Source organism: Coturnix japonica, chromosome 2, assembly GCF_001577835.2.
Source record: "Coturnix japonica isolate 7356 chromosome 2, Coturnix japonica 2.1, whole genome shotgun sequence".
NCBI lineage: Eukaryota > Metazoa > Chordata > Aves > Galliformes > Phasianidae > Coturnix > Coturnix japonica.
The window spans coordinates 88,741,983-88,769,654 of record NC_029517.1 but is presented as its reverse complement, the minus strand read 5'-3'; the positions used below and the strand labels follow the sequence as shown (position 1 = coordinate 88,769,654).

The 27,672-nt window shown below is 39.5% G+C and overlaps 1 protein-coding gene across 10 annotated transcripts in view; it reads right to left on the bottom strand.

Moving 5' to 3' along the window:
- The window catches only part of PPP4R1 (protein phosphatase 4 regulatory subunit 1), a 53,674-nt gene that overhangs the window by 18,178 nt on the left and 7,824 nt on the right, over positions 1-27,672 (bottom strand). For 4 of the 10 annotated variants that reach the window (XM_015855260.2, XM_015855258.2, XM_015855265.2 and 1 more), the window contains 4 exons: positions 19,512-19,647; positions 11,803-11,909; positions 1,969-2,111; positions 709-855 (listed from right to left, as the gene is read on the bottom strand). In XM_015855260.2, coding sequence (XP_015710746.1) covers positions 709-855; positions 1,969-2,111; positions 11,803-11,909; positions 19,512-19,647 — 533 coding nt within the window. Of the gene's footprint in view, positions 1-708; positions 856-1,968; positions 2,112-11,802; positions 11,910-13,444; positions 13,488-19,511; positions 19,648-27,672 lie in introns of those variants that run through there. The other 6 variants (XM_015855263.2, XM_015855259.2, XM_015855264.2 and 3 more) reach the window with 3 other exon arrangements.

Sequence of the window (27,672 nt, the reverse complement as noted above, 5' to 3'; positions counted from 1 at the left end):
AGTCCAACTACCAGCTCCACAAAGGGACACTGAAAAAGTCATACCATGTCTGAGAGCATGGTCCATCTGCATTTCCCTAATATAAAAGTACTGCACATGTGTATTATACCAAGGAAAGTGACAGTTTTAACTTCTTACATACAATTCTAAATTTTAAAAGGGAAAGGACAAAACAGCTTCTGCCATTTTTCCTTTAAAATATCAATTTGCTGACTGTTTTGACACAGAAGAATTTTTAATTATCAAATATGCTTATTATTTTATCCAAAGTAAACAAACAAAAGCCCCCACACACGCAACAAAAAGAAATCAATAAAGAGAACAGAACAGAAAGTAATGACAAAGAGAATTCAAGGATTCAAGATTTGCTGTGGATAAAAATTTTGCACAGATGAAATTTAAACCCCTCATAAAACAAGCCTGCAAAAAACAAGAAGTAGATGCTTCATAAACCAATGAAAATTAATCTCCTCCTGTGCTGGTTTGTCCAAATGTTTTTTTTTTTCATCGCCTATATAACGTATTGATTTTAAACCTAGCCTTGAGTGTAAGATGGCAGAAAAAGTTATGGATTAGTTATGGAGAGCAATATACATTTTTCTCCCTAATACCACATTGATGCACATCTTGGAAACACAATAGAATCACTGCAACACCAACAATTCAAGAGACCATTATACCCTCTAGTTTGAGACTGCCATTACTTACAGCCACGGCTTCGGTCTTCACGTCATCATTGCTGTCTGGTGCTGTCAGGTCTATCAGGACAGGGCATACTTTGGTCTCCACGTCGTATCTCTCTATGAGTTCTTGCTCCAGCAGAACTAACAATGCTGCCTGGCTTGTTTTTCTTACCTATTGTAACAAGACAAAAATCCAATCATCAAGGAGTATAAGGAGGTAAGGTGGGTCTTTGTTTTTCTTTCTTGAAGTAGGTCCAAGTATTTTGGGAGCTATAGCTACATACTGCTATGCATCTATATTCAAGGTGCTTGGAGAGAGAGGATAAGGTCTCCAAAAGTGCTCTGCAAACGCGTCATGATTTAAACACAGCATCAGGCCCCAGAACTCTGCTTACTGTAAACTAATGAATGCTATTATAGTAAGTGTCCACCTATGTATGTACCAAGTCAGGACTGCTATGTCAAAAGGAAACAGAACAAGAAGTCACGGAAGAGAAGCAACACAGCTAACTGGGAGTAACAAAGTTCTACAGCATACGAGTTTTGTTAAACAAACCCTCTTCTTACCAAGTTTGTCTGACAGTGGATAACTGCATTTATTCCATCTAGCAAAAGACTACATAAAAATCTGAGAACCTTTTTTAATTGACTTAATATGTATTTAACTACTGACACCCAAAAATAAATTTCATGGAGGTAATAATCACCAAATGGAATTACTTCTAGGGGAATTAGCTCTCAGTGCTCTTCAGTAGCTTTATATCTAGTACTGACAAATGTAACACCATACACTTGCTAGCATCTGGAAAAAATACAGTTACTGATAAAAGCCTGCAAATGATTCAGCAATCACCAGAATCAACCGGAATGATCCAGATCATTTGAAAACATGGGCTTATTTATCTTGCATGAACTTAACACTTGCGAATGCAAGGTCATGTATGTCAGAAGAGAAAACATTACATAAAGTGACAGGTTATCTACTGCAATGCAGCAATTACAAGACCTTTCGAGGTCTTTGTTTCAGAGCAAATCAGCCAAATGAGCTATGGAGTTATCACCAGAGGTTAGGAAGACGAACAGTTGTGGAATCTGTGAACAAGAGAATATCAAGCAGATACTACTTTCTTTAGTAAATTCAGAATGCAATGCATTTCAAGTCATTTTAAATATTTTTCACTCTAAAATATTATATTCTTAAATCAGCCTAAATTATTTAACTTGAAAAGCCTCACACAGTGGAAATATCCAACTAGTTAATAAACTGTTTCTGTAAGACACTCACCTGGTTATTCTGGTCTGCAAGGTACCGTACCACAATAGGTAGTAAGTACTTGGAAAAAGCATATGGGATGGAAGGTCTGTTTTCTTGACAAAACATAGCAATATGAGGCACCTGTTCCATTAGTTCTGCTCGCACTGTAGGCTCTGCCAGAGTCAAAATAAAACAAAACAAAAAAGACACTGTAAATGTTAGCAAACACGCTGTCAAAATACGCTTTTTTACGTTCTTGTACTTAGAAACTGTGTGCTCAAGTGGTCAAGTCAGTATGTCTACAGCAAGCTTCAATTTGATAAGCATCACCTTTATGCAAAACCAGGTGCAAGTACAATCTGTACTAATAAACTTCTACAAAAGACTTGGCCCACATTCCCAATTAGTAAAAGAAAAAACAAAAAGACCCACAACAACTGCAAGAGAGCAAGTCATCAAACACGCGTATCAGGATCCATCCAAATTCCCTACAAGTATCACCTACTTCCAAGAAAACTCCTAGGCAGAAAGTTAACCCAACTGCAACATGAAACAAACTGAGGGGAGCTCCTGTTCCTTTCAGGATTCGCTAAAGCTGCAGTTGCTATCAGAGAACTGATGACCTACAGAAAAAACATAATGAAAACCCAGCAGCTACTCTCAAGTGACAGTGATCAGATTTATAATATTTTAAATAATAAACTGTACACACGGCATGTGCCTTACTGAGCTTTACATAGGCAGGAACTGTTTAGGTAAAATTTAATGGCACAACAGAACCATCTTATGATATTTGGAATGAACACACGATGTCAGAACGATCACCTTTAACTAAATAGTAGCATGAGCTTTGTATTTAATGTGGATAATGCAAGCAGCCCTTAGCTTTCTTGAACACTAGTTAAAAGTGACAACTTCAGACTGAATAAAACAAAACACAGCAAGCACCACATCTCCTAGTTTGCTTTGTTTCTCTTCCTAAAGCAGTAATAGGAGCATATACAACAAAAGTCATCTTAGCTAAATCTTGGATGTTCTGAAATATGTGCAGGTTGAACTCCTTAAGCAAAATCTCTACACATATATGTGTAAGCTCATACTAAAGAAGTCAGATCATGAAGAAGACTACTCAAATACGTGCAAGTTTTAGTAAACTTCAATCAATGACTAAGAAATTTTAGCTTAATGAACATTCAATTCAACAGCTGGCCAAAATAAGCACCTGTAAATAGGACAGACTTTTAAGGAGATTGTTAATTTTGAAAGAAAAACTCGATATATCATATTAATACAAGGAAAAGAAAAAACTAGATTTGCTAAAAACATCTTTCCTTCCAAAAAAGCTTAGAGAAAAAACACATTACCACCATTGATTTATATTGATTTATTTTCTCTTTTTTAAGACTAGTTTGCTACTGAGAGCTTGCAGCACCAGCTAGTTTTGAAGTAGCCTAACACTTTGTATCCTAGTAACTCACCTTTCACTTACATAAAAATTGCCCAAATAGTCAACAGAACACAAGATATTGTAAGCTCCATCTCTTTGTTAGGATGAGCAGAGCAGCTGTTTTCAGGTCTGAAGTCAGCAAAATCATCCAATTTCATCCTATGACAAATTCTGGTCCTCTTAACTGATGAAACCTAGACTCTTCACTTCTGGCACAGAGAACTGTGCGAGAAGGGGAGTCCTTTTACATCAGAAAGTGTTTGCCCATTTATGAAACTGGCCCAGTGTGGCTGAGCTTAGGGCCTTCTATGCGCTCTCTGTATGCATCTTCCCAGTACCTGAGAGTACAGGAGATACCGACTGAAGAGTCCTTGCTGGCTGAGCACATTTTGAGATGAAGAAAGATACCACTACTGCAGATAGACCACATGCACCCCCTGACCCAAGAGCTCTTCTGAAATAGCTGATGAACCAACCTCAGAAGGATGTCGATGTCTGCAGATGAAGCCTGCCAGTCTTGCAAGCTCTATAACTCGCTGCCTAGCACCTTGACAAAGCAACAGAAGAAAACCTCCAGTTCTGAGGTAGACAAAGGCTGGAAAAAGCACTGAAGCACAACTACAGAGAGCACGGTGAAGAACTAACAGGCTGGGAAAGGAAAGCTGAGAGGTGAATAATGATGAGGTAAGGCTGGCAACTAATGGGATGAGAAACTGGAACTTGCTGGACAAGAAAACAGAATCAGAGCCCAGTGCCAGGGCTTGAGGAACTTCCTCCCATCTTTCCTGCAAGGCTACTTCAAAACATGTCCTTGATTTAAGGTACAAGAGGCTTGTGTCAAGACCTTGTCTCTAGGATCTCTTTCCCACCTCATGGGTCCCTCGCCTCATTCCCTGCAGCAAAGAGAAGACGACTGATGCTTGCTGGAGGGTGTGGGAGGTTGCAGGGGAAGTTGTGGAGGGTAGTTGGAAAGAGGAAAAGAAATTCAGCTGAGGCTTCGTGTTTAGCAGCAGTGCTTTTTGAGCTGTATCTGAATTTGCTTCAGGCAGTTCCCACCCTCCCAAGTCCAAAACTTGCAGCTGGCCTTTCCATTATGCCAATGCAATTGCTCCTGCAGCCAGGCAACAAGCCCTATCAAAAAACAGATCTGGCTGACGCAGCTCTTACCCCCAACTTGATTAAACAGTAAGAACTGGCAATTAGATTGGTTTCCCTGTGCAGTCACACAGTTCTGTAGAGCAGCAGAACTTTCTGACAATGGAAGCAAGCAAACAGTAAAAGAGAGTCCATGGGCTACTTACTGTGATACTACTAACAGAACAGAGTGAAAGAAACAAAATACTGCTGAGGAACTCGATTTGTCTTCTGTGAAGATGCATTAAATGCTTAAGTCAAACTCTTCACAGAGTAATTGTACACTACTCTTTTAACTGAAGTCATAATTCTGGCTTCACAGCTGAAGAAAGCACTGTAATCAAACCCAAGAGCTGTTTTAAGTGTATCAAGCTTACAGTGCTTTAGACACTAGGCACTCAAAGTGGGCAGACTGTATTGATTTTGATAACTCTATAGTTTGCTCAACCACTGGTAAAGTGATGGCAACACTTCCACTCCCCAGTTTGATTGGGTTTTCTGTGGAAATGAATTCTTAGATTTCTTTATGAAGCAGTAAGACAGCAATAGTGCCTTTTTTTTTTCTTCTTCTCTTCAGAGCAGGATCCATCTACTATGCGTCACTTAAGAGAGTGGTCAAGCTGTGTGACAATACTAAAAAGCTCATGACAAGCAAGTCCTCTTCTTCCTGAGCTACTAAGCAAGCTCTGGGTTTGTAGGGAACACAGGCAGATGGGATGATGCAATTTAAGATTTGAAAAATTCATGAGTTAGAACCATAAAGGCACCTTAGTTCTTACATTTCCTAACTTCTATGCACATGGCTCTACAAACTTACTAAGATCAATTAAAACTAATAAACAAACCAGTACTGTGTGCATCTCTGTAATGCGACACCGCAATTCATTATCAAAAAAGCCTTTTGTGCTGTTCCAGGGAATTAGTGCTGCAAAATCTGATCTCTAGCCTTCCCAATTTAGAGCTTAGATCTTACCAAATGTTGAAGCATATGTTCCAATTTGTACTGATCAGAGTCTAATCTTGCAGTCTGATGTGGTTACAGTAGTGCAATTTTTGTCGTTTTGCCTTCAGGAAACATAATGCAATGCCAAAGATTCCCACTAAACATCCAGCACTTTCTCATTCCCTTAATTCATTTCTCAGCTTCACCTTTAGCTCCAATAAAGACTGAGTGGCAGCTCCTACAAAGATTCCAGCAGGATTCAACATGTGACAGTGTCTAACACCTTAAACTTTCTGTAGTTTAAAGGCAAATTTATGGCTTGATCATCAGCACAGCAAATAGACCGTAAAAGTATCAGTTAAAATTATTACAAAGCAGTTTCACAAAGCATAAGCTCGACACAGCATGGACCAGTGTGTTCACAAAATGCAAACAAAATCTGGATGGAGAATTTCACTTTGTGTCCAGATTAAAAGTTTGTATCTTAAGCACTCTGGAAAGTCACACCATTTGCTTGGAACAGGAGTTTTTCTACTTGGCAAAGTAATGCTACCTCCTGAAGGCACAAGTCTATGCTTTGAAGTAGCAGGCCACTAGAAAAGGTGCAACTTGTAAAAATAAGAAGATTTGGAAAGAAACATCAATATTAGATTTCAGAAGCAAACTCGTAATTGGTTTTCTCATTCATTAGCACTTTATTTCATTCTTTAGAAAATAAAACTACACCAAGAGAGTCACAGAAGTACTCACAGTTCTTCTGTATGTCAAATAATTTCAAAAAAAGTTACAATAATGAGTTTTACCTCCTTCGATTTCCAAACCACGTGAAATCAGCAACATATTCCTTCCAACATCTCTACAACTTGAGTAGATTTTAATCTGCAAGCACTGACCTGCAGTTTCAGTTATTTCACCAATCATTACTACACACTCCAGAATCACGGAGGTATATAACTGTTCCTTTCCCACCCATAAAAGATGCTTCAGTTTCCCCTGAAATTTCACACCATCTCTCATGTGAGCAAAGTGTCAATATATTTATCTAACTACTTCTGCACATACACTCACCTTTCCTATACAAATGTATAATATTTCCTTCAATTTCTATCAAGGCTTCAGTTCACTCCACATTCTTTAGCTATGAGGAAGTGAAGCACCACGGTTATCAATACACTGGAAATTTAAAGAGGATTACTATAGACCTTCATAGTATAATACCAGCTAATAGAAGGACTGATGTGTCTGATTTGCATGCTGCTTTACTAGCCAAGCTCTTTCTTTTTATTAACCAGAAATAGACTTTGTTACCGATAGGCAGGTCAGGAGTGAAATACAGAACAACTAATGAGAGAAGGGAAAGTCACCATTAGCCATTAATAGAAGTGTGGAGAGACAAAAGAGGATTGTACAAAGGTAAAAACTGTGTAGGAGGAGGTGGGGGGGAAACAGTATGAAAGACTGCAGAAATACAGAAAATTGGGAAATAGAGGAGAAGAGAGTTGGAGCTACTGACAGCAGGGAAAAGGAAATACGAGCCCTCTCAGAAGCATCTTTTAAATATGAAGACTTTGTTAAATGGAAAACTGAAATGCATGCTGTCAGACAGGCCTTGTTGGCACCTCTCAGTCTAATAACTGCAATTTGATTGCGATGGTGCTATAACGCAGGTTAAACGTGCTATTATGTAATTAAGGTTGCAAGGCCATGTCACTGAGGGTGATTAAACAGCTTTGGAACTTAATGACCAATTAGTTTAATAATTGTTTCTAAAAACGAGTTTGCTTCGCAAACTGCACTCACAACTGACTCTGCGTAAAAAGTTTGAATACATATTTATACAAGTGATAAAGACATCAGAGCCTTGTTCAAGTTCATGCAAGCCTGTGACCAGTCCATATTTGAGAATGAAGGTCTACCTAGCTGTTTTAACAGAGACACAAGCATTTTAACTCTAACAAGGGTTACTGAGGGATAAATAAACATCTGTCATGCACCAAACCTCTATGGGTTCAAAGCCACCAGAAAAATGTATAAGCTGAATACTTAGCATCCCTTAAAAAGGACAGAAATTGCAAAGTGGTTAAACAGTAGACTCGAAAGCAATGCAAGGTATCACCTTGTTACCACAGATGTAACTATCCTATGGACCTCACTACCACAGATCACAGAGAATTCCAGAGTTCATATGGATTTAAAAGAAAAATTAAAATTAAAAAACACAGTGAAAAATCACAGGCTGAGCAGGAATACCTGTCTACAGCTATGGAGACAAACACCAAAGTGAATAAGACATTCAAACAACTGAGATTTGAAGAGAAAGCTTGTGTGGCAAATAAGTGGGTTGGAAGTGAAATATTGTTCCCCAGCTACCACCGAAACAACTATTCTCTGGTGCCATTTACAGCAGGACATGGAGCACTGCAATTCCCACTCAAAGTTGGCAGCACTGTCTTAAGAGCACCTCATTTTCAGTAACGCCTGAACTGAGTGTTTTTTCACTAGAAATATATTAGCAATCTGAAAGCTGCAAAGCCAAATACAACCTGGAACCACTGCATTAGAAAGCATTCAAAATGCCCTGCCAGGAAGAGATCTGTGTTATACAATTTGTACATGTAATTACATCAATCTCTTCTTCACAAACTGCATTTTGTGTGGCTCACTGTTCACCTGCAACCCACAAAATGACTGCTGACAGAAAGATGTTGAAACATTGCTCAGTATTCCAGAAGCAATACTGATTTATTTATTTTTACCCTGGCACAAAGAAAGCTGCTTTTCTAAAGCAGGACCATTGGAAGAGTCCAAGTGATTTCTCACCAAAAGCTCTTTGTGAATTATACCAGCAGTTCTTCTAGAAATTGTAGAGCTGATTTGTGCCCTCATCGTGATGCCTCAAACATTTGAGTCATGGCAAACCTACTGGTATGTCAAGAGCTGTAGCTCACTGGTGTGTTAAGATCTATGTCAATCATACCAATACATACAGTCTCTTTCTGTGCCCTCCCTCCTGAAATCATTTATTTGGATGCTATTCTATTCCCAGTAAAGATTATTTTTTATTTAACACCAACGCAGCATTTAGCACAATAAAGGTGCCATTTAGATTCCTTGAGTGTTGTCACAGTGCAAGAATAAAAGTAATTATTGTTTTGAAATTCTCTTGCTTGCAAATACAAAGCAAAATGGCTGCCTCATCGTATCCCCAACTCATTTAAAAGAAAAAATAAACCCAAAAAATTTAACACGTTGACTTCAGGTTGAAACTGTGTCTGTAAAACATCATCCCAGCTACAGGACTTCATAAGTTACGCTGATTATATATGTTAAGTATTAGTAGGGCAAAAGACTGCTTAGACGTCTTTCAGATGGTTGCTGTTTCAAATTCACCATGGTAACCCTATTTTAGATAACACCAGCAGCACAAGGACAACACAGATATTGTACGTCCCAGGTGCATTCCTCAATTCAAACCTCAATATATTAAATATTATCAAAAAAAAACCTAAGTGTCTCGCTTTCTGTGACTTGATTGAACAAGAAAACACTCCCCAAAGAGTTAGAAAATAATTTAACTATTTTATACCTTACAGTGTAAGTTGGAAAAAAAATATATGAAAAAAGCATCAGACACAAGTGAAAACCAATTCCAGGGACAGCAACCTTAATGAAACAAAAAAATCTATACTACCATTTAAATATTCATGAAAGAACACGTATTATAAAAATACAAACCAGATTGAGCTCCCTAAACAAATTCTGGTATGGGTTAAGACATAAGGATATTCTAATTACCTGTCTTACAGAAACAGACTGATGCCAATACAGCAACTGCTTGAGGCATGAAACTCACAGTTAAGTCTGCAGAAATTTAATTTGTGGAGCAGCTGCAGAATCCAGCGCTACTAGTTTGGCAGATCTAAGACAATCTCTACAGTGCAGGAAAAGCCTGAAATGCTGCTTTTACTGATGCTTAGAAAATATCAACCCTGACTAAAAATGTACTCCACCCCTATTAGAGGAAACTAACTGATTTGAGCTCAGCTCTTGGCTTTCATTCCATCTCTAACTAACCAAACTTCAGTTTGACACACTTAGATGGTCGCCAATGGAAAGCCTATGGCTACAAAATCAGTACACAAGGTCATTTTCCCCTACACAGATCCATCCTATTTTCCAAAGTCAAAATGAAACTTGAGCAAGTTCCTGGCACTCAGAGGAACCACCACACAAACAAGCACTGCATGTATAAGGATTTCAGAAGCAGAGCTTAGCTAGGCAAGCGCTGCAGAAACAGTTGCATGCCATTATTCGGTATTAAAGACATTTAATTCCAAATGAACAGTAACTTCTTTTTCCTCTTTAAGAATCCTTGGAGAAGTACTCAATACAATTATGTAATGCTTACATCCCTGGCTGAACAAGGACATTAGCTCACAAAAACAAAGAACAAATATGTGCATTTTAAATGAAGCAGGTAGGACCTTACAGGATACTTTTTTTCTTTTTACCTTAGGAGCATTATGTTCCACAGCTCTTGAAGGCAGAACTAGCAGATCTTAAACAGAAGAAACAAATTTTCTCCTCATACAAGATTTAATATAAGGGTGCTTTTTTTTAAAACCTTCCATATCATTCAAACAGCAATAAATGAACAAACTTCAGATCTTCTCTGATGATTTGCTGTTAAAGCTGTTTTTCTTTCTTCTGGTGCTTTAGCTGTATCAGCACTGTGTTAAGTTAAATTCAAGTATCTTAACTTTTTCTAGAGAAATTTCAGCCTGGAATTTTGTAGCAGGACTGTCCACAGAATCATAGAATCACAAGGTTGGAAAGGTCCTACAAGATCATTTAGTCCAACCGTCCTCCCTTTACCATACCTAGAGCAAACCACTAAACCATATCTCCTAGCTCCTTATCCAGATGCCTCTTGAACACTGCCAGGGATGGCGACTCCACCACCTCCCTGGGCAACCATTACAGGGCCTGACCACTCTCTGAGAGAAAAAGTTCCTTCTTATGTCCAGTCTAAACTTCATCTGATACAACTTGTGGCCATTTCCTCTGGTCCTGTTTGTTGCCTGGGAGAAGAGGCCAAGCCCCTCCTCATCACAACCTCCCTTCAGGAAGTTGTAGAGTGCAATGAAGTCTCCCCTGAGCCTCCTCTTCTCCAGGCTATAAGGAAAACCACACCATTTTTCCCACCAGTTTCCCTTTTCAAAGCATTCTTCCTTTCTCTCAAATTTCTTTTTCATTATTCTCCTACTTTTGCCTCTTATTCCAAACACCCAGACCAAACATATCAGCAAAAACACATCTCTAACCATAGAGTTTTCCTATTCATTATTTATACCTACATTTTTCTACCAATGCATGCAATCATAGAATCCGCTGAGATCATCCAGTCCAACCAGCCACCTACCACCAATGTTGTCCACTAATCCACGTCCCTTAATACAACATCTACATGTTTCTTTAACACCTCCAGGAACTGTGACTCCATCACCTCCCTGGGCAGCCCCTTCCAATGCCTTGCTACCCTTTCAGAAAAGAAATTTTTCCTAATACCTAACCTGAACATCCCCCGGCACAACTTGGGGCCATTCTCTCTCTTCCTATGGCTAGTTACATGGCAGAAGAGGCTGACTCCCACCTCACTAGGTAGTTACAGAGAGCCATCAGGTTTTCCCTGAGCCTCCTCTTCTCCTGACTAAACAATCCCAGTTCTCTCAGCTGCTCTCATGAGACTTGTGCTCCAGACCCTTCATAGCTTCTTTGTCTTTCTTTGGATGTGCTCCAGGGCCTCAGTGTCTTTCTTGCAGTAAGGGGCCCAGAACCAAACAGAGAATTCAAGGTACAGTCTCACCAGAGCTGAGTACATAGGGCAAGGATCACCTCCCTGCTCCTGCTGCCTCTCATCTTTACTACTAATTTCCCAAAAGGGACCAATGGAAAAACTTCAGCATTCAAATATTGTCAGAACTAATAGGAGCTTTGCATGGATGCTTTGCAAGATCCTTTTCGAAACAATAAATTCATCTTTATCTACAAATCTAAAATTAACACGTAGATTTGTTGAGTAGACAAAGTACACAAAAATGATTTTTAAATATACCAATGGGAAGTGGTAGTTCCAAACATTGAAGCAGTTCAGTTCTGCTGAAGAACAAGGAAAAACGTTGCCTTTGGGAGGATGATTCAGAGAAATGGAACTTTACAGCATTTTATTACATTCTGCAGAAATCTAGTCTGAATATTAAAGAGAGAGAAGACATTGATCCAACTTCAGCAACTCTTGATATTCCTTCATTAACCCAGTAAAATGTTTAATGCTACCTACCTGAATCATCAGCTAATCTGCTGATTCTCTCCAACACAGCAATACAATCTCTCTCATCATCACTGACTTCCTTCAAAGTGTCCAGTAAACTTCGCGCCACCATTTGCCTAGTTTACAGGAAAGATTTTAAAAACATAGCATTATTTGTATCCAGAAACATAGCCAAATCATACAGGTTTCTTAAGCCAAACAGTAAGATTTTACAAACATTCACTTTCAATTCAGTACATTCAGTTAGCACAGCTTTGGGAATTCTTTATTCCAATATTCAGCATAATCTTTAAGAACTATTAATTTCAACTGTAGCATTTATGTACATATAAATACATCCCTGGAGCTTACAAAGATAAAAGAAACCAGTCACAAATTCAAGAAATGGTAAACATCTGACAAATGAGCAAACAAGATCTTAAGTCAGCATCAACCTTCCATCCTCACCTCTGAATTACCTCCCTTGCTTCATAAAAAGTAAGACAACACCGATATTCTTAGAAGTTTAAAACACAGTTATGAATTTATCTTCATAAGCAAAGTGTGAACACTTAAGCTGAAGCTTTCCAAACCAGTGATGACTTTTAAAGGGTAAATTTGATTTAAATTCAATGTAGAGCAGTGGGTATATTCTGTGATGATAAAAAGAACACAAGCAAATCCCTGGGACACATGCGCTTAGGATAAACATTAGGAAAAGTCACAAAGGAAACACAAAACCAATCTGAATAATCATTTCAGTTACCACTTCTAATTCACAAGAAATATTTCTAATGGTTATCTTCTAAGTGACAAGATGCAGCCAAATTTGAGTGTTCATTCTGAAAGGGGTCTGCTGTAGCCTACGTTACGAAGTCATACCCATCACTTACCTAGAGAGCCCTAAGCCCTGAGTTTTTAAACAATACAGCTGACAGCACAGCAAGAAACCCTTTTTCTCAACAACAGCTTGCAATGACGTATGGCTGTCTCTAGCTGGATTTCACCCTTTGGGGCTCTGTGGGTTGAACATCAGAGAGCTAGCACGATTATCCCAACAACGAAATGGGCCAACGTTGTCCAACATGCTGCTTGCTCTTGCATTGCCCCTGAGCTGATTACTAAAATGCTAAAGCAGCTAGGGTCAAGAGTCGGATAGTTCCAGAATGGACCGACAGAAAGAATGTTAGGACATAGACTAGATATAAGCACTGTGGAAAAACAGCAGTGCTGTAAACAAGAGCAGAAGCATAGATTCTATCACAACAAATGGTGAATGTGAGCAGTTGCCATAAACAAATGGGTTTCATTCCTAGAGTATGGGGGAAGCCTGAGAGCTTTAGTTCTATGCAATCGAAGAAAAGCAGGAGGCACCCATGAATTCCTAAAGTTAAGTAAACATTTACATTTTCTCAAATTTAAATGCTTCACATCGGTCACTTGCAAAACTATTTTAAATTAAAACTGTTTTATCAGCAGATGAACAAAATTCTCTAAAGAAAAGAAGACACCAAATGCAAAAATACTCTTTTAAGTAATTTCTTTTTCCTCACTCTTTTCAACTTTCAACTTGGTAGAAGTGTCTCGTCTCTATGCAGAGATCTTAACTTTCAGTTGGAAGTTGAGCTATTGAAATCCTAACAAAGGGAAACAGACTATGTGACACACTAACCTAGAAGCAGAGGTGACTTGGTCTTTTAAAGGGCTGGACAGCTCTGAAAAGAGAAGAGGAACATATGAAGTAGATTTCATACATCAGCCTGCTTGGATGCATCTCTCTCCCACAGATTAAATGTTATCTTGGAAAGCAAGAGACATGACAAGTGATCTGATGTGCTGGAATTTGGTGCCTACTGATACAGATGCAACAACAATCCAGTCAAGTGCACTGTTAATAACCTTTTATACCCTAGTGATCCAGAAGAGCTATAAATCACACTGAACTAACCACCTAAATCACCACTTCTATTCCAGATACAGTTTTCTTGCATATTTTTAATCTGTTTAAGACAACATCCCATTTATCTGGTGCAACAACAGACCCTGGATCTTTAACCTGGCATTTACACTTAGAGAACATTCTACTTGTCCCAGCAAGGAGGGATGGGACTCAGAAATACAAAAACAGTCTCAGCAAGTAATGAACCACAATAAACAGTGCTGTATCACACCTGGCTCCTGGGGACTATGAAACAGTCTCCAGCATACTGGGAGATCTGTGAAGACTCATCACCTCACAGAGCTTTGTTAGCAGCATTTTGAACTGTGGTGGCTGTAAGCCAGCGCTAGTTCCTGTGAGTTGGACAGATGGTTATGCAGAAGTAGCCACCCTGTAAAATGAGAGTTGTGAACCTTCGGAAGAGAGGAAAACACAAATCCTAGCATGAAACAGATAAGACTTACTTATTAAACCCTCACAAAATGATAATCTTTCCATTGACTGAAGGTAGAAGATAACTCCCCACACCTGCACCCAGGTGGTATGTCTCACTTGGGTTTATAAAGGAATCGATGCATTCATTTTTTGTTTCAGTAGATTCTGGAGAAAACCATCAGGACAAAAGGCAAAGGGGCAAGCTAGGCTCACTTCTACAAAACACAATTTGGTTGGCAGCCAGTAATAACAGAGTAATCTTCAACTCCATCTGTCCAGTGTTCCGGGATATGTTATCCACGCATGTCCCCTTAAATATCATAGGTTTTGATTTAGTTCTGACACTACCCTGACAATCTGTCAAAATTATTCATGTGCTTCCAAAGCAAAAACAACAGGACATAGAGCTAAACCTACTTCACATTTGTCACAGGCCATGAGCCAGCACGTAGGCAACTAATAAGGAACGACTGGGGCCCTGCAAGCACTCCAGCATGCTCTGTTTGCTGGAGAGTACAGAGTAAGAAAGGGTCCCTGGTACTCTAGCAGTCTGATTTCCTCCTCCTACAAACACTGGTAGTTTAGCTACAAAAAGCACACAACAGACAACTGCAAAGAACTATCAATGCATATTAACACATCAGTCTAGTGGTAGCCTGCCCAACAACTGCCAGGTGAGTACCAGGTGAGCATTAGTGAAACTGGAACAGATAACTGAAGGATAACCCATCTGGTATAGATACAAATGCAAAGGCAAAAAAATAAGTGAACACATTTCTTCTTAAAGAAAGGCAGGGAGATGCCTTTTGAGACAAGGAAAGGAAGAAAAGGTTTTCTCTAGGGATAATGACAACTCCCCGTGGACTGAAATCTAAGAGGCAATCAGACTCCTGCAAATATATGACACAGATGACTCCACCAACATCATGACGGCAACATAAGGGGTCTCAATGGCATTCTGTTACTACCTGTTAAAGCCCTGGTTATCAGGTTAACATGACCTAGGACTAGCAATAATAATTCTGTGCCATTTCCCTCCTGCTAGGGTTTGGGCAGTGATTACCTCTAATAAGATACCAAAGTCCACCACGAACCTTTTCAAGTTCTCAGTGCCAGCCAAATTTTCTTCACTGCAAAAATTAATACAACTGCATCTTTCCACTTCTAGTACCTGATTACTCCAGGTGCAGAGACTTGCTAGCTGTCTTGATTAAGTGAAGCTTCAGATCAGTAACACTATATCTGTAATCTATCATAATTTTTTGTTCACCATGCATTTATTCACCATATGACTGTCACCCAGACAGCAATGTGTGTCTGCTTACTCTTTAAATGGGTTACCCACCAAACAGAGGGCAAAGACCAAAGGCATGAAGTACAAGTGCTTTAGCTTTTATGTGCAAAAGTGGAAGACAATCAGTAGAGTTCAACTTCATTTGTTTAAGATTTTTTATCATCGTTTTTTTTATCATAAGAGAGGGAGAGCTCTCACAACACTAGAAAAACTAATGGACTTGCAATCAGAATATTTGTAGACATCACCATGATTAGCAAAAGAAGAAAATGGGGATAGATTACACTCTGCCTTTATTATCCATGTGCAGGACACAGATATTTTCAGGACTGTGCACAAGGACATAATTGGAATACACAATGATATATTCCAAGAGCAGCTATAAATACTTTTGCACAGCTCATTCAATTCTCTTTCATACACTGACCTTATTTGGAATCCATACTGGGAGTTGTAAGAGGTGTAATTACTGTGTATCAACCACAGTTATTAGCCCTTCCATACATTTCTAGTACAGAACTTAAATGACAGGAGTTCATCCCCATAATAGGTGCATTTAGCTAGAAAGCATACCTTCAAAAAATATACTTTATTTGCCCATTTTCAGACAAGTTCTAAATCAAGATCTGAAGACTTGTCATACACACACGAGTATCAGTAGTAGTAACTTAGCTTGGTGCTTTTCCCCCCAGGCAATCTCAATAGCTATTCTGAATCAACTCCCAGTGCAATTATCATCATCTTTACACTTTTCTTAAAAAGCAAGGACAGTTGAACATTTGTCCTTATAAATATCAGGAGTACTGCTAAAGTAATCAAAACTTTTCTTGGTGCTTTGAGAAAACTCTGACACTTGATTGTCAGGTATACAGGATTTTAATGCACACTTCTAAGCTAAGTTAACTTGAGTAATTTTTCTTTACTATGTATACAACTGCAACTCTGTGTTTTGGGGTTTGTTTCTTCTTTACTAAAATTCATTCAGTGACACACGGTAAGATCAGGAAGACCAAGGAAAGATGAAACCAGAAATGAGATGAAATAATCTAATGCATCCTACAATGACAAGTTCTTTCAGAAACATCCGTGCCAAGATGAATGGCTTTAAAGTTTCGCCTGTGCATCTTTGGCATCAGTTTGGCAGAGTACTCACGGTTGTGGTCAGTACTCACAAAAAAAGCAGAAAAGAGAAAGTTTACACCGGGCTAGTCTGCACAAAAAAGAGAGGAAGTGGGGAAGAAAAAAAAAAGATAGGGTAGATGTAGATAACCAAGTTCTGAATCAGCTTCTTGACTATAATCTGAATGAGAATAAGGCAAAGTAACTGAATCACAGAATGGTTTGTATGAGAAGTCCCACCCTCTCCCATGGGCAGGGCTGCCCTCCAGCAGCTCAGCTGCCCAGGGCCCCATCCACCCTGGACTTGAGCACCTCCACGGATGGGGCACCACAGCTCCTATGGGCAGCTGTGCCAGCGCCTCACTGCCCTGTGAGTAAAGAACATCTGCCTAACATCTAAGCTAAATCTCCCCTCTTTTAGTTTGAAACCACCCCACCTTGTCTGATGATTATTAGACCATGTTTATAAGGGAGATCTATCTTAAGCTTTTAGAAGGCCTTTATATATTTCTCATCATCCCACCAAGCTTACTATCTTTCAAAGACTTATGATATGTAGAACAGCACCAAGAGATGAGAACAGCTTCTTGTCTCAGCGGAGATTCTTCCTGCATGCCAATTCTAATTTTTAAAATACATGGTGAAATGATGTTCCTGGCTCTTCAAAAGGGAATTGGAAGGCTTACAACATGGCTCTGAAATACTGATCTGTAACATTTAACAACTACGCTTAATTCCTTGGAAATAATTTGACTCCTCGGTTCCCAAAAAGCCTCATTCCATAACAGAGCATGTATTCTAAAACGTCTAAATTTATTGTAGAATCACAGAAGTATAAAACTAAAATGGATATTGTGGCTGTTGGGAGTCAGGAATAAAATAATCGCATTGAAATAATTCATTGCCATATACAATGCAAAAACCAAAATCTTTCTGACGCCAATCTCTCTACCACCTGGAGTCTAGAAAGCAAGAAGGCTGCCTTTAACAGACCGTATTAGATAACCTGGAAACATCCTGAAACACCTTAAAGACACTATCACTTCTGGTATTTAGATGAGTCACAGAAGATGTCTGCAGAGATGAGACGGAACATTTCCAGACTTCCACATTCTGTCACAAGCAGTACTGTTCCCCTAGAATTTCCATTTCAGTTTGCTTTCATTTAGTTTTTATCTGAGCTGCAAAGAATCTTTTATTCAAATCTACCACAAATCCTGCTCCTCCGCTCCTTTGTGCTTTCTCACAGCTGAAAGCCCAGCCAGTAGATAGGCTCTGCTAGGACTCCAGCACCAGTGCACATCAGAACTCTTTTGCAACTTCTTATGTAACATCCTCCAAGGGAAAAACAAATAAGTACTTCAGAACAGAAAACAGCAAGCTAAGAAGATGACTTAACAATATCTACACCAATAGCCAGGATTGATAATACTGATGAAAGTCTGCTGCCAAAATCTGCTTCGGTTTGAAGAGAAAGAGCAACAAAATCTGAACCTATGCATAGGTAATTAGATGTGATTACATCATTTCAATTAGACATAAATTAGGTGACATTTAAGCTGTTATTCCAATCTTTTGCCTATGAAGCACTTTGTTTCACCTCTGCCTAGCAAAAATGTCTCCAGTATTTTCTCAGACTGATGCTAAATCATCACAAACTGTAATCATTCACGCTTAACTGCTACTTGGCCTTACTGCTATCACGTGTTATTTTCCATATGCTCTTACACTGCATAAGGCATCTAGGCCTTATGAAGCATCAATCAACATGTTTACATCAGCAAAAAACAAAAAATAAGAGAAAACTTATATATTCCACCCATTCTCTCCTGCAGAAAAACTTAAGCAAGCAGAGGACGGATAAAGCTAGACAACATCATCAAAAAGATCTTAAAACCTTCAGTTTAAGCCTTACATCCCAGTAAAGCATTAGGACTGCTATGCTTGTTTAAACTTCAGGACACAACTTGAGTTTCTGAGTTTGTTCTCCACCCTACTGGCTTTTATTAAGGGTATTTAATTGTGACAATTTATAGGTCTAAAAGGTATCTCCTCTTCCCTTCCTCCCCAAGAAACTGGAACAACAAAAAATCCCACATGACTGGCAATGGAAAATGCCACAAATTTGCTATTTCTAGAAAACAGAAAACTTTAAAATCAAGCATTTCAGAACGAATTAATACAGATTTATGCAGGCTATAAGAGAAATCACAACACATTTGTTAAATTCAGTTAAATTGGAAGGAAAACAAACCAAGATTCCAAACTGTGATGTTTTTACATATGAGGTATGGGATTTTAAGTAAGCTTCACATGACTGAAGTTAAGAACACAGTTAAATCCTTATAGAACAAGGGTCATGAATAATAAAATAGAGAGGTTAATCTACAGGGTGATTGATAACACTCATGTTCCATACATTACTAAATTGGAGAATTCAACATGAAAGCAAGCATGCTTTAATAAAGATGTTCTTGGGAGTCCAAACTAAACTGTTAAATTAAAACACCAGAAAAAGTCAATCTTAGTATATTCTATACATTTCTACAATCTTTTAACTCTTTAAAGCTATAATTAAATGTCAGTAAACGTTGATTTTGAACTTCTAGATCCCATGGCAGAGTTTGTGCAAGCAGGCAAGTGAAATATTCTACAACATCCATGCTACTACAGTGAAGCAATTAAGTTAGTGGCACAACAGAAATAAAAAGGGGAAAACACAACTACACTATTAACTGCAAACAACAACCATTTTTTGTCACCAAGATTATTTTGCTCTCTGTAAGTAGGAGAATCAGCAAAGCAAAGGAGGAGTGGAAAGAGAAGAATTCTTAGTTATGTTTTTAAAAAATAGTTATTACTTATATTTCATGCAAATTAACTTCAATCAGATTTGAATGAGATGAATAGTTTTGCATATTGTTAGCCAGACAGAACATTAACAAAGCATACCTGTTAAATATGTTCTCACTTGCAGCGTACTTGTCCAGTCTTCCCAAAGGCGTCAACATTTCATCTTGTGAGACAAAGTCCAGGGCTGAAGGTATAATAATCACATCAGACTCTGAGCTGTAGTCATCCACACCAACTAGCAGAGACATCAGAAATACTCCTTATAATCACAGTAGTTTAATACTAAAATGATGTCTGTTGTTGGTCTGAAATACAGAATTCTAGGCAAGGCTCCCATGACAATACATTTACTAACCACACTCTATCCCAAGCTTTACCCAAACCCCAGAAGGCTTTTCCTATACAAAAGTGATTACCTACAAATAGGATTAAATGATTTTTGAGTGATTTTCTCTAAATACCCAAACATGACGTATCACTAAACATCCACAGCTCAGGCTACTTTAATTTGACCACAACTACTTTATATACCTTCCATTATTTTTTTTATCAGGCAAGTGACTTTTAGCTTTTTGAACATACATCCTAAAATCATAGGTGCAATTAGTCCAGAGATAAAAAGTTAATACAACATCATCTAACAGAACAAAAGTGTTTTAAAAATGAATAAATGAAGCGCATTCAAATGTTTAGATGTGCATTGCTGTATCTGACTACCAAATAAAACAGGTAAAGTTCACCTGCTGCAGAATTACTAACCAGCTCATCAAAAGGCAACTTCATATAAACAGAAACCACAATGAAATGTAAAAGAGGTCCATGCCTGTTCTGCAGAGCTACTTCAAATTGGGACTTTGAAACACTACCATTTTTAGCTTCCAAATGCCCTTTAAACTGCTCAAACATGCAGTCCTGCAATGAACACACCCTGCAAATACAACACACATCTGCAAAATCTGCAGCTCCAATTGCTTAGTTGCAACAACTATCACAAGTCCCTTTATCCCTGAAATTACAACGCTGAAGCACATCACAACTATTCTTCAGTCTGGCCAAATCTATCTGAAAAGCTTATTGAAAATCAGCAAACAAACAGATGCAATCAATCTAGAAGTCCAACAAACAGAGAAAAGGAGTTTCATACAGTTATATTGCACTGTGTAAACTAGTTATCAGATACCACACCATTAATTTCTGTGTTTGACATTCTGAATATATAAGTGGGTACCATTTGCCGAATGTCTTCCTTATTGTATTTCAAATGTCAAAAGATCTCACAGTGTCACAGTCTTGTGCGGGTTGGAAGGGACCTTAGAGATCATCGAGTCCAACCCCCAGGATTCGAGCCTCCTGTGTAGCAGAGCGGCACTTCTACCACTTGCGCCACAGGGGATTCAAACCCGGGCCTCCGGTGTTGCAACGCGGCATTCCTACCACTGCACCACCGGGGCACACATCTAACGACCAAAGTTCTCTACAGCAGTAATGTCTTCAGAGATAAACTGGGTTAATAGCATCACTTTACCAGCAAAACAGTTCTCCCACCTTCTACACCGAGAATCAATGGACTCAGTTTAATTGCTCATAAATAAATCCTTGGATAAAGGCCCTAATTGTTCTGATTGCATATAACATCTTAGATCAAAATCAAATAAAGAAATTATAGGAAAAAGAGAAGTGTACATCAATGGTATGTCTTAAACAATCTTATAAAAATCAAACTTAAAAAATAGGAGCAAGGAAGAAAGCAAGCTGGGAGCTGTGAAAGACAAAGTTGACAGCAGAGCAGTCTGGGGACAGAAAGTAGTGCTCCTGGATATGCCCAAGGCAAAGGATAACAAACTGCTGAGGCGGGGTGGGGGAGAAGGCCCAAAAAAAAGGTCAGTTGCATAAAGCTGTTGCAGCAAAAAAGGAAAGCACTTGGCAACCCAAGGTTTACACAACTGTTTGAATTTCTGTTTGCCCAGTCCTTAGGAAACCCAGGCACAGGGTTCAGGTTTGGGGGGTTTGTTTTGTTTCCCATGCGTCAGGGCTTTTTGTTTGGATCAGTTATCACAGGAAAAGGTGAGGGAAGGTAAAAACGCACTCGTACAGCAGGTCAGGTTTTTACACCAGGTGAGTTCACAGGGAACAGGTTGCATCATTCCACAGACGTAAATTCAACTCATCAATTCAAATGAAAGCAGAAATGTGTTCTGTGGCATCCATACATGAATTAAGTCAGCCTTATATTCCCCACTGCAGAAAATGAACTGCATTCTTTTTTTATGATAATAATTGTATCCTTCACTAAACAGCCAAACCACTGCACTCAGATTGATTTCTTAACAGACCTAAATGAATACAGTTCAGCTGTGACATAACCAACTGGAGGGAAAAGTATCACTTTAATAGTCAAGTCAGGTGAAATTAATTTTGTAACAGTATCTTTCAGTAGTGTGTGGGGACAGGACTAGGGGTAATGGGATGAAAGTACAGCATAGGAAGTTCCGCACGAATGTGCAGAAGAACTTCTTTACAGTGAGGGTGACGGAGCACTGGAACAGGCTGCCCAGGGAGGTTGTGGAGTCTCCTTCTCTGGAGATATTCAAGACCCGCCTGGACGCCTACCTGTGTGACGTGGTGTAGGGAGCCTGCTTTGACAGGGGGGTTGGACTCGATGATCTCTAGAGGTCCCTTCCAACCCCTACAATTCTGTGATTCTGTAATCTTAACATTCCTAATTTAAAGTCTGTAGATCAGACCATACATTTCAAAGCATAAACCAAGGAAACTATTGCAAATATAGCCACCTAAGGAATTATTTTGTTAGCTATCAAATGCACCAATGAAAAAAATACACCAAACCTTATACCAGCCTCCATTAGTTTTAGTTCTTGTTTCTCTCCTCTCGACTTCAACTTTGCATTCAGTGTTTCCTTGTCCCTTCTCACTAATTCTCCTCTAATACTCCTACTATACTCCATGGTTCAACATGGATATAAACTCCTGCAGAACATGAAGATGGCTCACTCTGTATATGTCTTAACACATAAACATGCACCACAGCTGGCTGCCTATCTGGTGCCTTTTATTTATTTGTTCTCATACATTTCGCCTGGTGAAGTCAAACAAACTGCTAAAACCACCTCATTTCAGAAATATCAATGCCAAACAAACGAGTAATTGTTTCCAGTTTATTTGTTTGAGGTCTCACGCTAGTTCAAACAGAAAATAAGATGCATGGATTTTCCACTGTGGTGTAAAACAAAGTTCAGTGCTACAATAGGTTTGACGTGTCTGCTACGGATACTGAGCAACATTACTCAATGCCAGAAGCTCAGCTTTTCTTCACAGAGAAAATTGTACAAACAGCAGCAGCCTAATAAAAGCAACACTAATATCAACGGGGAAGAAGAGCGATTAAAATCACTCACTTCTTCACTAGGAGAGTGGTTAGGCCCTGGAACAGGCTGCCCAGGGAGGTTGTGGATGCCCCGTCCTTGGAGGTGTTCAAGACCAGGTTGGACGGGGCCCTGGGCAACCTGATCTAGTAAATGTGTATGTTTGGTGGCCCTGCCAGGCAGGGGGGTTGGAACTACATGATCCTTGAGGTCCCTTCCAACCCGGGTCATCCTGTGACTCTGTGATTCTGTAAAATCAATCCCTGCATGAGCAGACTATAGTTACAAACAGTACTGCTACCTTTGTCCTACGTATTCTTTTCCAATCTAACCAGCAAGACACTGATTCAAGCAAGCTAAAGGGAACTTCAGTCCACTACACTTGAAGGTTAATCCAGAAAGGTGTCAAGAAGGCTTAACCAAATATTAATACTGCCTCTTCAGCACTCCTTTACTTTCCACGCAACTCTGAGCACTCACCCAAGCACCATAGTACCTTTTATGCTATAAATTTCACAGACACACAAATCACAGAATCACAGAATGACCCGGGTTGGAAGGGACCTCAAGGATCATGTAGTTCCAACCCCCCTGCCTGGCAGGGCCACCAAACATGCACATTTACTAGATCAGGTTGCTCAGGGCCCCGTCCAACCTGGCCTTGAACACCTCCAAGGACGGGGCATCCACAACCTCCCTGGGCAGCCTGTTCCAGGGCCTAACCACTCTCCTAGTGAAGAACTTCCCCCTAACGTCCAACCTAAGTCTTCCTGACTCAAGCCAAATAACTTCTCTCTAATTTTGTTTTCCCAACCGATCATTTCTTTAGAAGTCCTTTGCATACATTTTTTTCAGGCTTGTCTCGGTCTTGCAGCTGGTGCATCCTACATCAAGAAAGCGGTAAGACACACAACAGCCTTAAGTTCCCTGGTTTACAGCAAGGATACAACAACTATCTGTCACAGTTATTACCATGGACCATGAAGCCACTTTGCTGAGACAGTTCAGAGGTGCTTAGTAAACCAGTGACAAGCTTGTCTGAGAAGTCAGACATGAAGGGAAGGCCGTTTACAATTCAGTCCTCTTCAGACTGTGGCCTATGGGCCTATTTTCAAATGAGGTAATATCTATTTTGCATCTCATCTACACAGCATCTTTCACAAAGAACTTGTATATGCTGCATCTTTACAGACAGACACAAAAGATCACGTCTGAAAAAATAACTACTTTTTTCTATTTAATAATAAATGAATGACTTTCTACCAAAGACTGCTCAGCAGCAAGGTCTCTTATTCTTCTGTATCTGCTAAGAGCTCCACAGCAGAAACATAACCTCCTTCATTTTGGCACAGAAATGCAGGAATGAGAAGATGGATGTTCTGAAGACGAGCGGTTCTTTACTTCTCAAAGGTGAACAACAAGCAATTTTAAAGATTCAAGACTTCCACCTAGATCCCTCCTTCCCAAAGCATTCTCCAGATCTATTAAGGAGTCTGTAGCAATTGCTACAGATGAAGCTAAATTGACCAGTTTTTATTCAAGTGTAGCATAGGTAATTTGCTAGGCCATAAAGATATTCAGGTCAATATCACATTAAATGCAGAAAAGACTTTGTTCTTGTTCTGCTGTTCAAGCAAGTAATTTTTCTGCTTAACTGTAAAGCAAAAATATTAGTCCTACAAGCCGAAACACAGATATCGTACCACAAAACAACCGTAGCTAATTCTGTTCTAAATCACTGTCCTCTATGAAAGAATAAATACACCTTGCAGTCAGATTTCTGCAGAATACAAGTAGCATTCGCAGCCCTTCAACATTGTAAATACATTATTTTCCGTCTCATTTCTGTAAGAGAATCATTTTGCATCTTGATGTTCTGAAAAGATAAATCCACCACAGCAAGTGAGATTCTTAGTAGAGCATAGAAGCTAAATATCAGTATTTATTCACAGTTAGAAAATTATTACTCTTTCATTATGCACTGTATTCCACCTCCAGTTCTGCAGACCAAAGCATCGATCGTGCTGTTTCAGCCTCAATTACAAATCTACTGGACCGCTTCAGTAACATCAATCAAATGCTATAGCAAACATTACCAGATTTGTTTGTTTTGCTGAGTTCCACCACCTCACCTGACTGGTATCAATTAGAGGCAACCACAAATTCCACTGCCAGAAAGTAAGATCTGACGTGTCCATGAGATACCACAGCAGAAAAAACATAGCAGATTTCAAATCTGAGACTGAAAATGCAAACGAGGCACTTTTAAGTTTACCCTGAAATGTTTTCAGTAGAAAAATGCCAGTTTGGACAGTGTATGATTTTACTCAGCGATATACAAGACTGGTGAATGGATAAAAAGGATTTGCAGGTGATAATTCCAGTCCGGCCACCGTATTAGCAGAAATAAGAACCACACTTTGCCTTTTTTGTCTCACTCCCAGTCTCCCCCTTCAAAAATGAAGCATTACCCCCAATTGAGCTCTTGCTCTGTGCACAGTAAATCACACCCATATGCACAAACTTCACTGTCTACACTCCAGGCAGGATGGGTTTGGGTTTGACCTCATTGCAGCCTTTCAATACCTGAAGGGAACCTACATCCAGGAGGGGAGTAAACTCTTTGAAAGGGTTGACAATAGCAGGACACGGGCAAATGGATCCAAATTGAAGGAGGGAAGATTTAGGTTGGATGTTAGGGGGAAGTTCTTCACTAGGAGAGTGGTTAGGCCCTGGAACAGGCTGCCCAGGGAGGTTGTGGATGCCCCGTCCTTGGAGGTGTTCAAGACCAGGTTGGACGGGGCCCTGGGCAACCTGATCTAGTAAAGGTGTATGTTTGGTGGCCCTGCCAGGCAGGGGGGTTGGAACTACATGATCCTTGAGGTCCCTTCCAACCCAGGTCATTCTATGATTCTGTGATTGAGGGTGGGAAGGAAAGAGGAGAAAGTGAGAACAAACATGAAAGAAGGTAAGAAGGAGGAAATGCAAAGCAGCTCTGACCCAAAGTCACTGTGCTAACTGCAAGGCTCACATTAGCCCTTGTGCAGCACGTTCATAGTAGTTCGCTAACAGCTTGAAGCACAGACTGAGCAAACCCATCAATACAGAGCCTGGCTACAGGCTTCAGGAGGGAAACATTTAGCAGATGAAAGCAAGACACGGGAATCAAAATCAGCAGCTAAGCTGTTTACACACAAAACTTATGCAAGTATGGCACAGCAAATTTAAGAACCACTAGACTAAACATAACAGATTAAGGGAATATTTTTATCTAGTAAGAGCCTTTAGAAAAAAAAGACAGTTATCAAGGATGCCAAAGGAGTTGAATTTCTCATCAAACGTAAGCGAAAACAAAGGGCAGCACTAAATCCTTTAAGCAACAAGGACAGGTGCAGCTACAAACAGGTTCGCCCCTTTGAGGCAACCACAAGCAGCACTGCAAATACTGGTTTGCTCTGAAACAAAGGAAAATAAATCTCCATCTCTTATTACTCACTGGTCATTAATTTGCACAATGGTGGAATATAGCTTCTACCGGTTGCTAGTCAGACCCGCCACAAAAGCTAAGCCAGAGGAAACGGATGCAAAAAGAAGGACATCCGAGCTACCAGTTAAAACAATCAACAGTTTATATTTTGTCCACCAGTTTCCTGTTGGGAGCATGTCACGCCCATCACCACTGTATCCAAGTCTCCTGCTATTTAAGCCCCCACCTCTTACCCTTTCCAAACATCTGCATGCAATTAAGACTCCTGGAATGGTGCTGGAGTGAAGTAAAATTCTGGCAATGCAAGCAAGGAAGTTAATCAAAGGTACTTTCTTCTTCTCTACAAGTTCCTTGCAGTCAAAGCCACCCATCCCCTAAATATGTAGCACAGTGATTCTGTGGTTATTTGAGAGCTTTTGCAGCATCACGAAGGAAATCCATTTTCATCTTCAGCCAAGATGCTCCACTTCATCCTATACCATGACAGGATGCACACATTTACTCTGCTTGGAGACATACTCAAGTCCTGCCCCTAATGGAATATCTGTTACACAGAAAAACATCATATTCATACTGGGTATACTCCAATCTTGGACTAACAGAAGAGCTCAAATGCTCCAAAGGTTTGCTCTAGTTCTGCAATGCTCTGAAATCATGAATTGTAACACATTGGCTACAAAACCGGACTGCTTCACTTGATACAGTAATTCACTGTGGCTGGTTCAAGCACAGTCACTCAAACACGCTCACTGGGGTTAAAAGCACTGAGAAGGCAAGCTTTGGGATTTCCATCATAGACAGGCTGTGAAAATACAGCTTTGCAACAGCTATCACTTTGCACTTCTTAATTGTACTTCTGCTCTCTCCATTTAAAGCCTGAACGTCATTCTTTAGACTTGTTCTGACAGAATTCAAGACGCTCAGTGGGATAAACCTTTGTGCTTCCCAGGCATTGCAAGGCTGAAATTCTTTCTGCAGCTCCTCAGCCTGTTCTTCTTTCTGCAACTCTTTGTAATGAAGTGTGGTCTACAGGAAAAGTCACTCTTAGAAAAAGAAAGAAAAACTAAAATGGTTAATGTCAATGGTTTTTGTTTGTTTCATTGTTTTTTCCAATTAGTTTCCTCTACTAAAACATACATATAGGCAAACTTGCACTCCAAGTATCCCTAAAGATTAATCAAGCTGCTTCTCTTGCAGGCTAGAGAGGAAGGAAAAGGTGGTCTCTTTTACATTCAACTATCTGGGAACTATTTAGATGCTATGGCAACAAGACAAAAAAAAAACCTAAACAGGCCCGTTTAACAGAGAAAAACATTCCTATAGCATGACACTTCTATTAACTAATATTTTTAGATTTCATGAAAATTGCATCCCGGACTAACACATATTT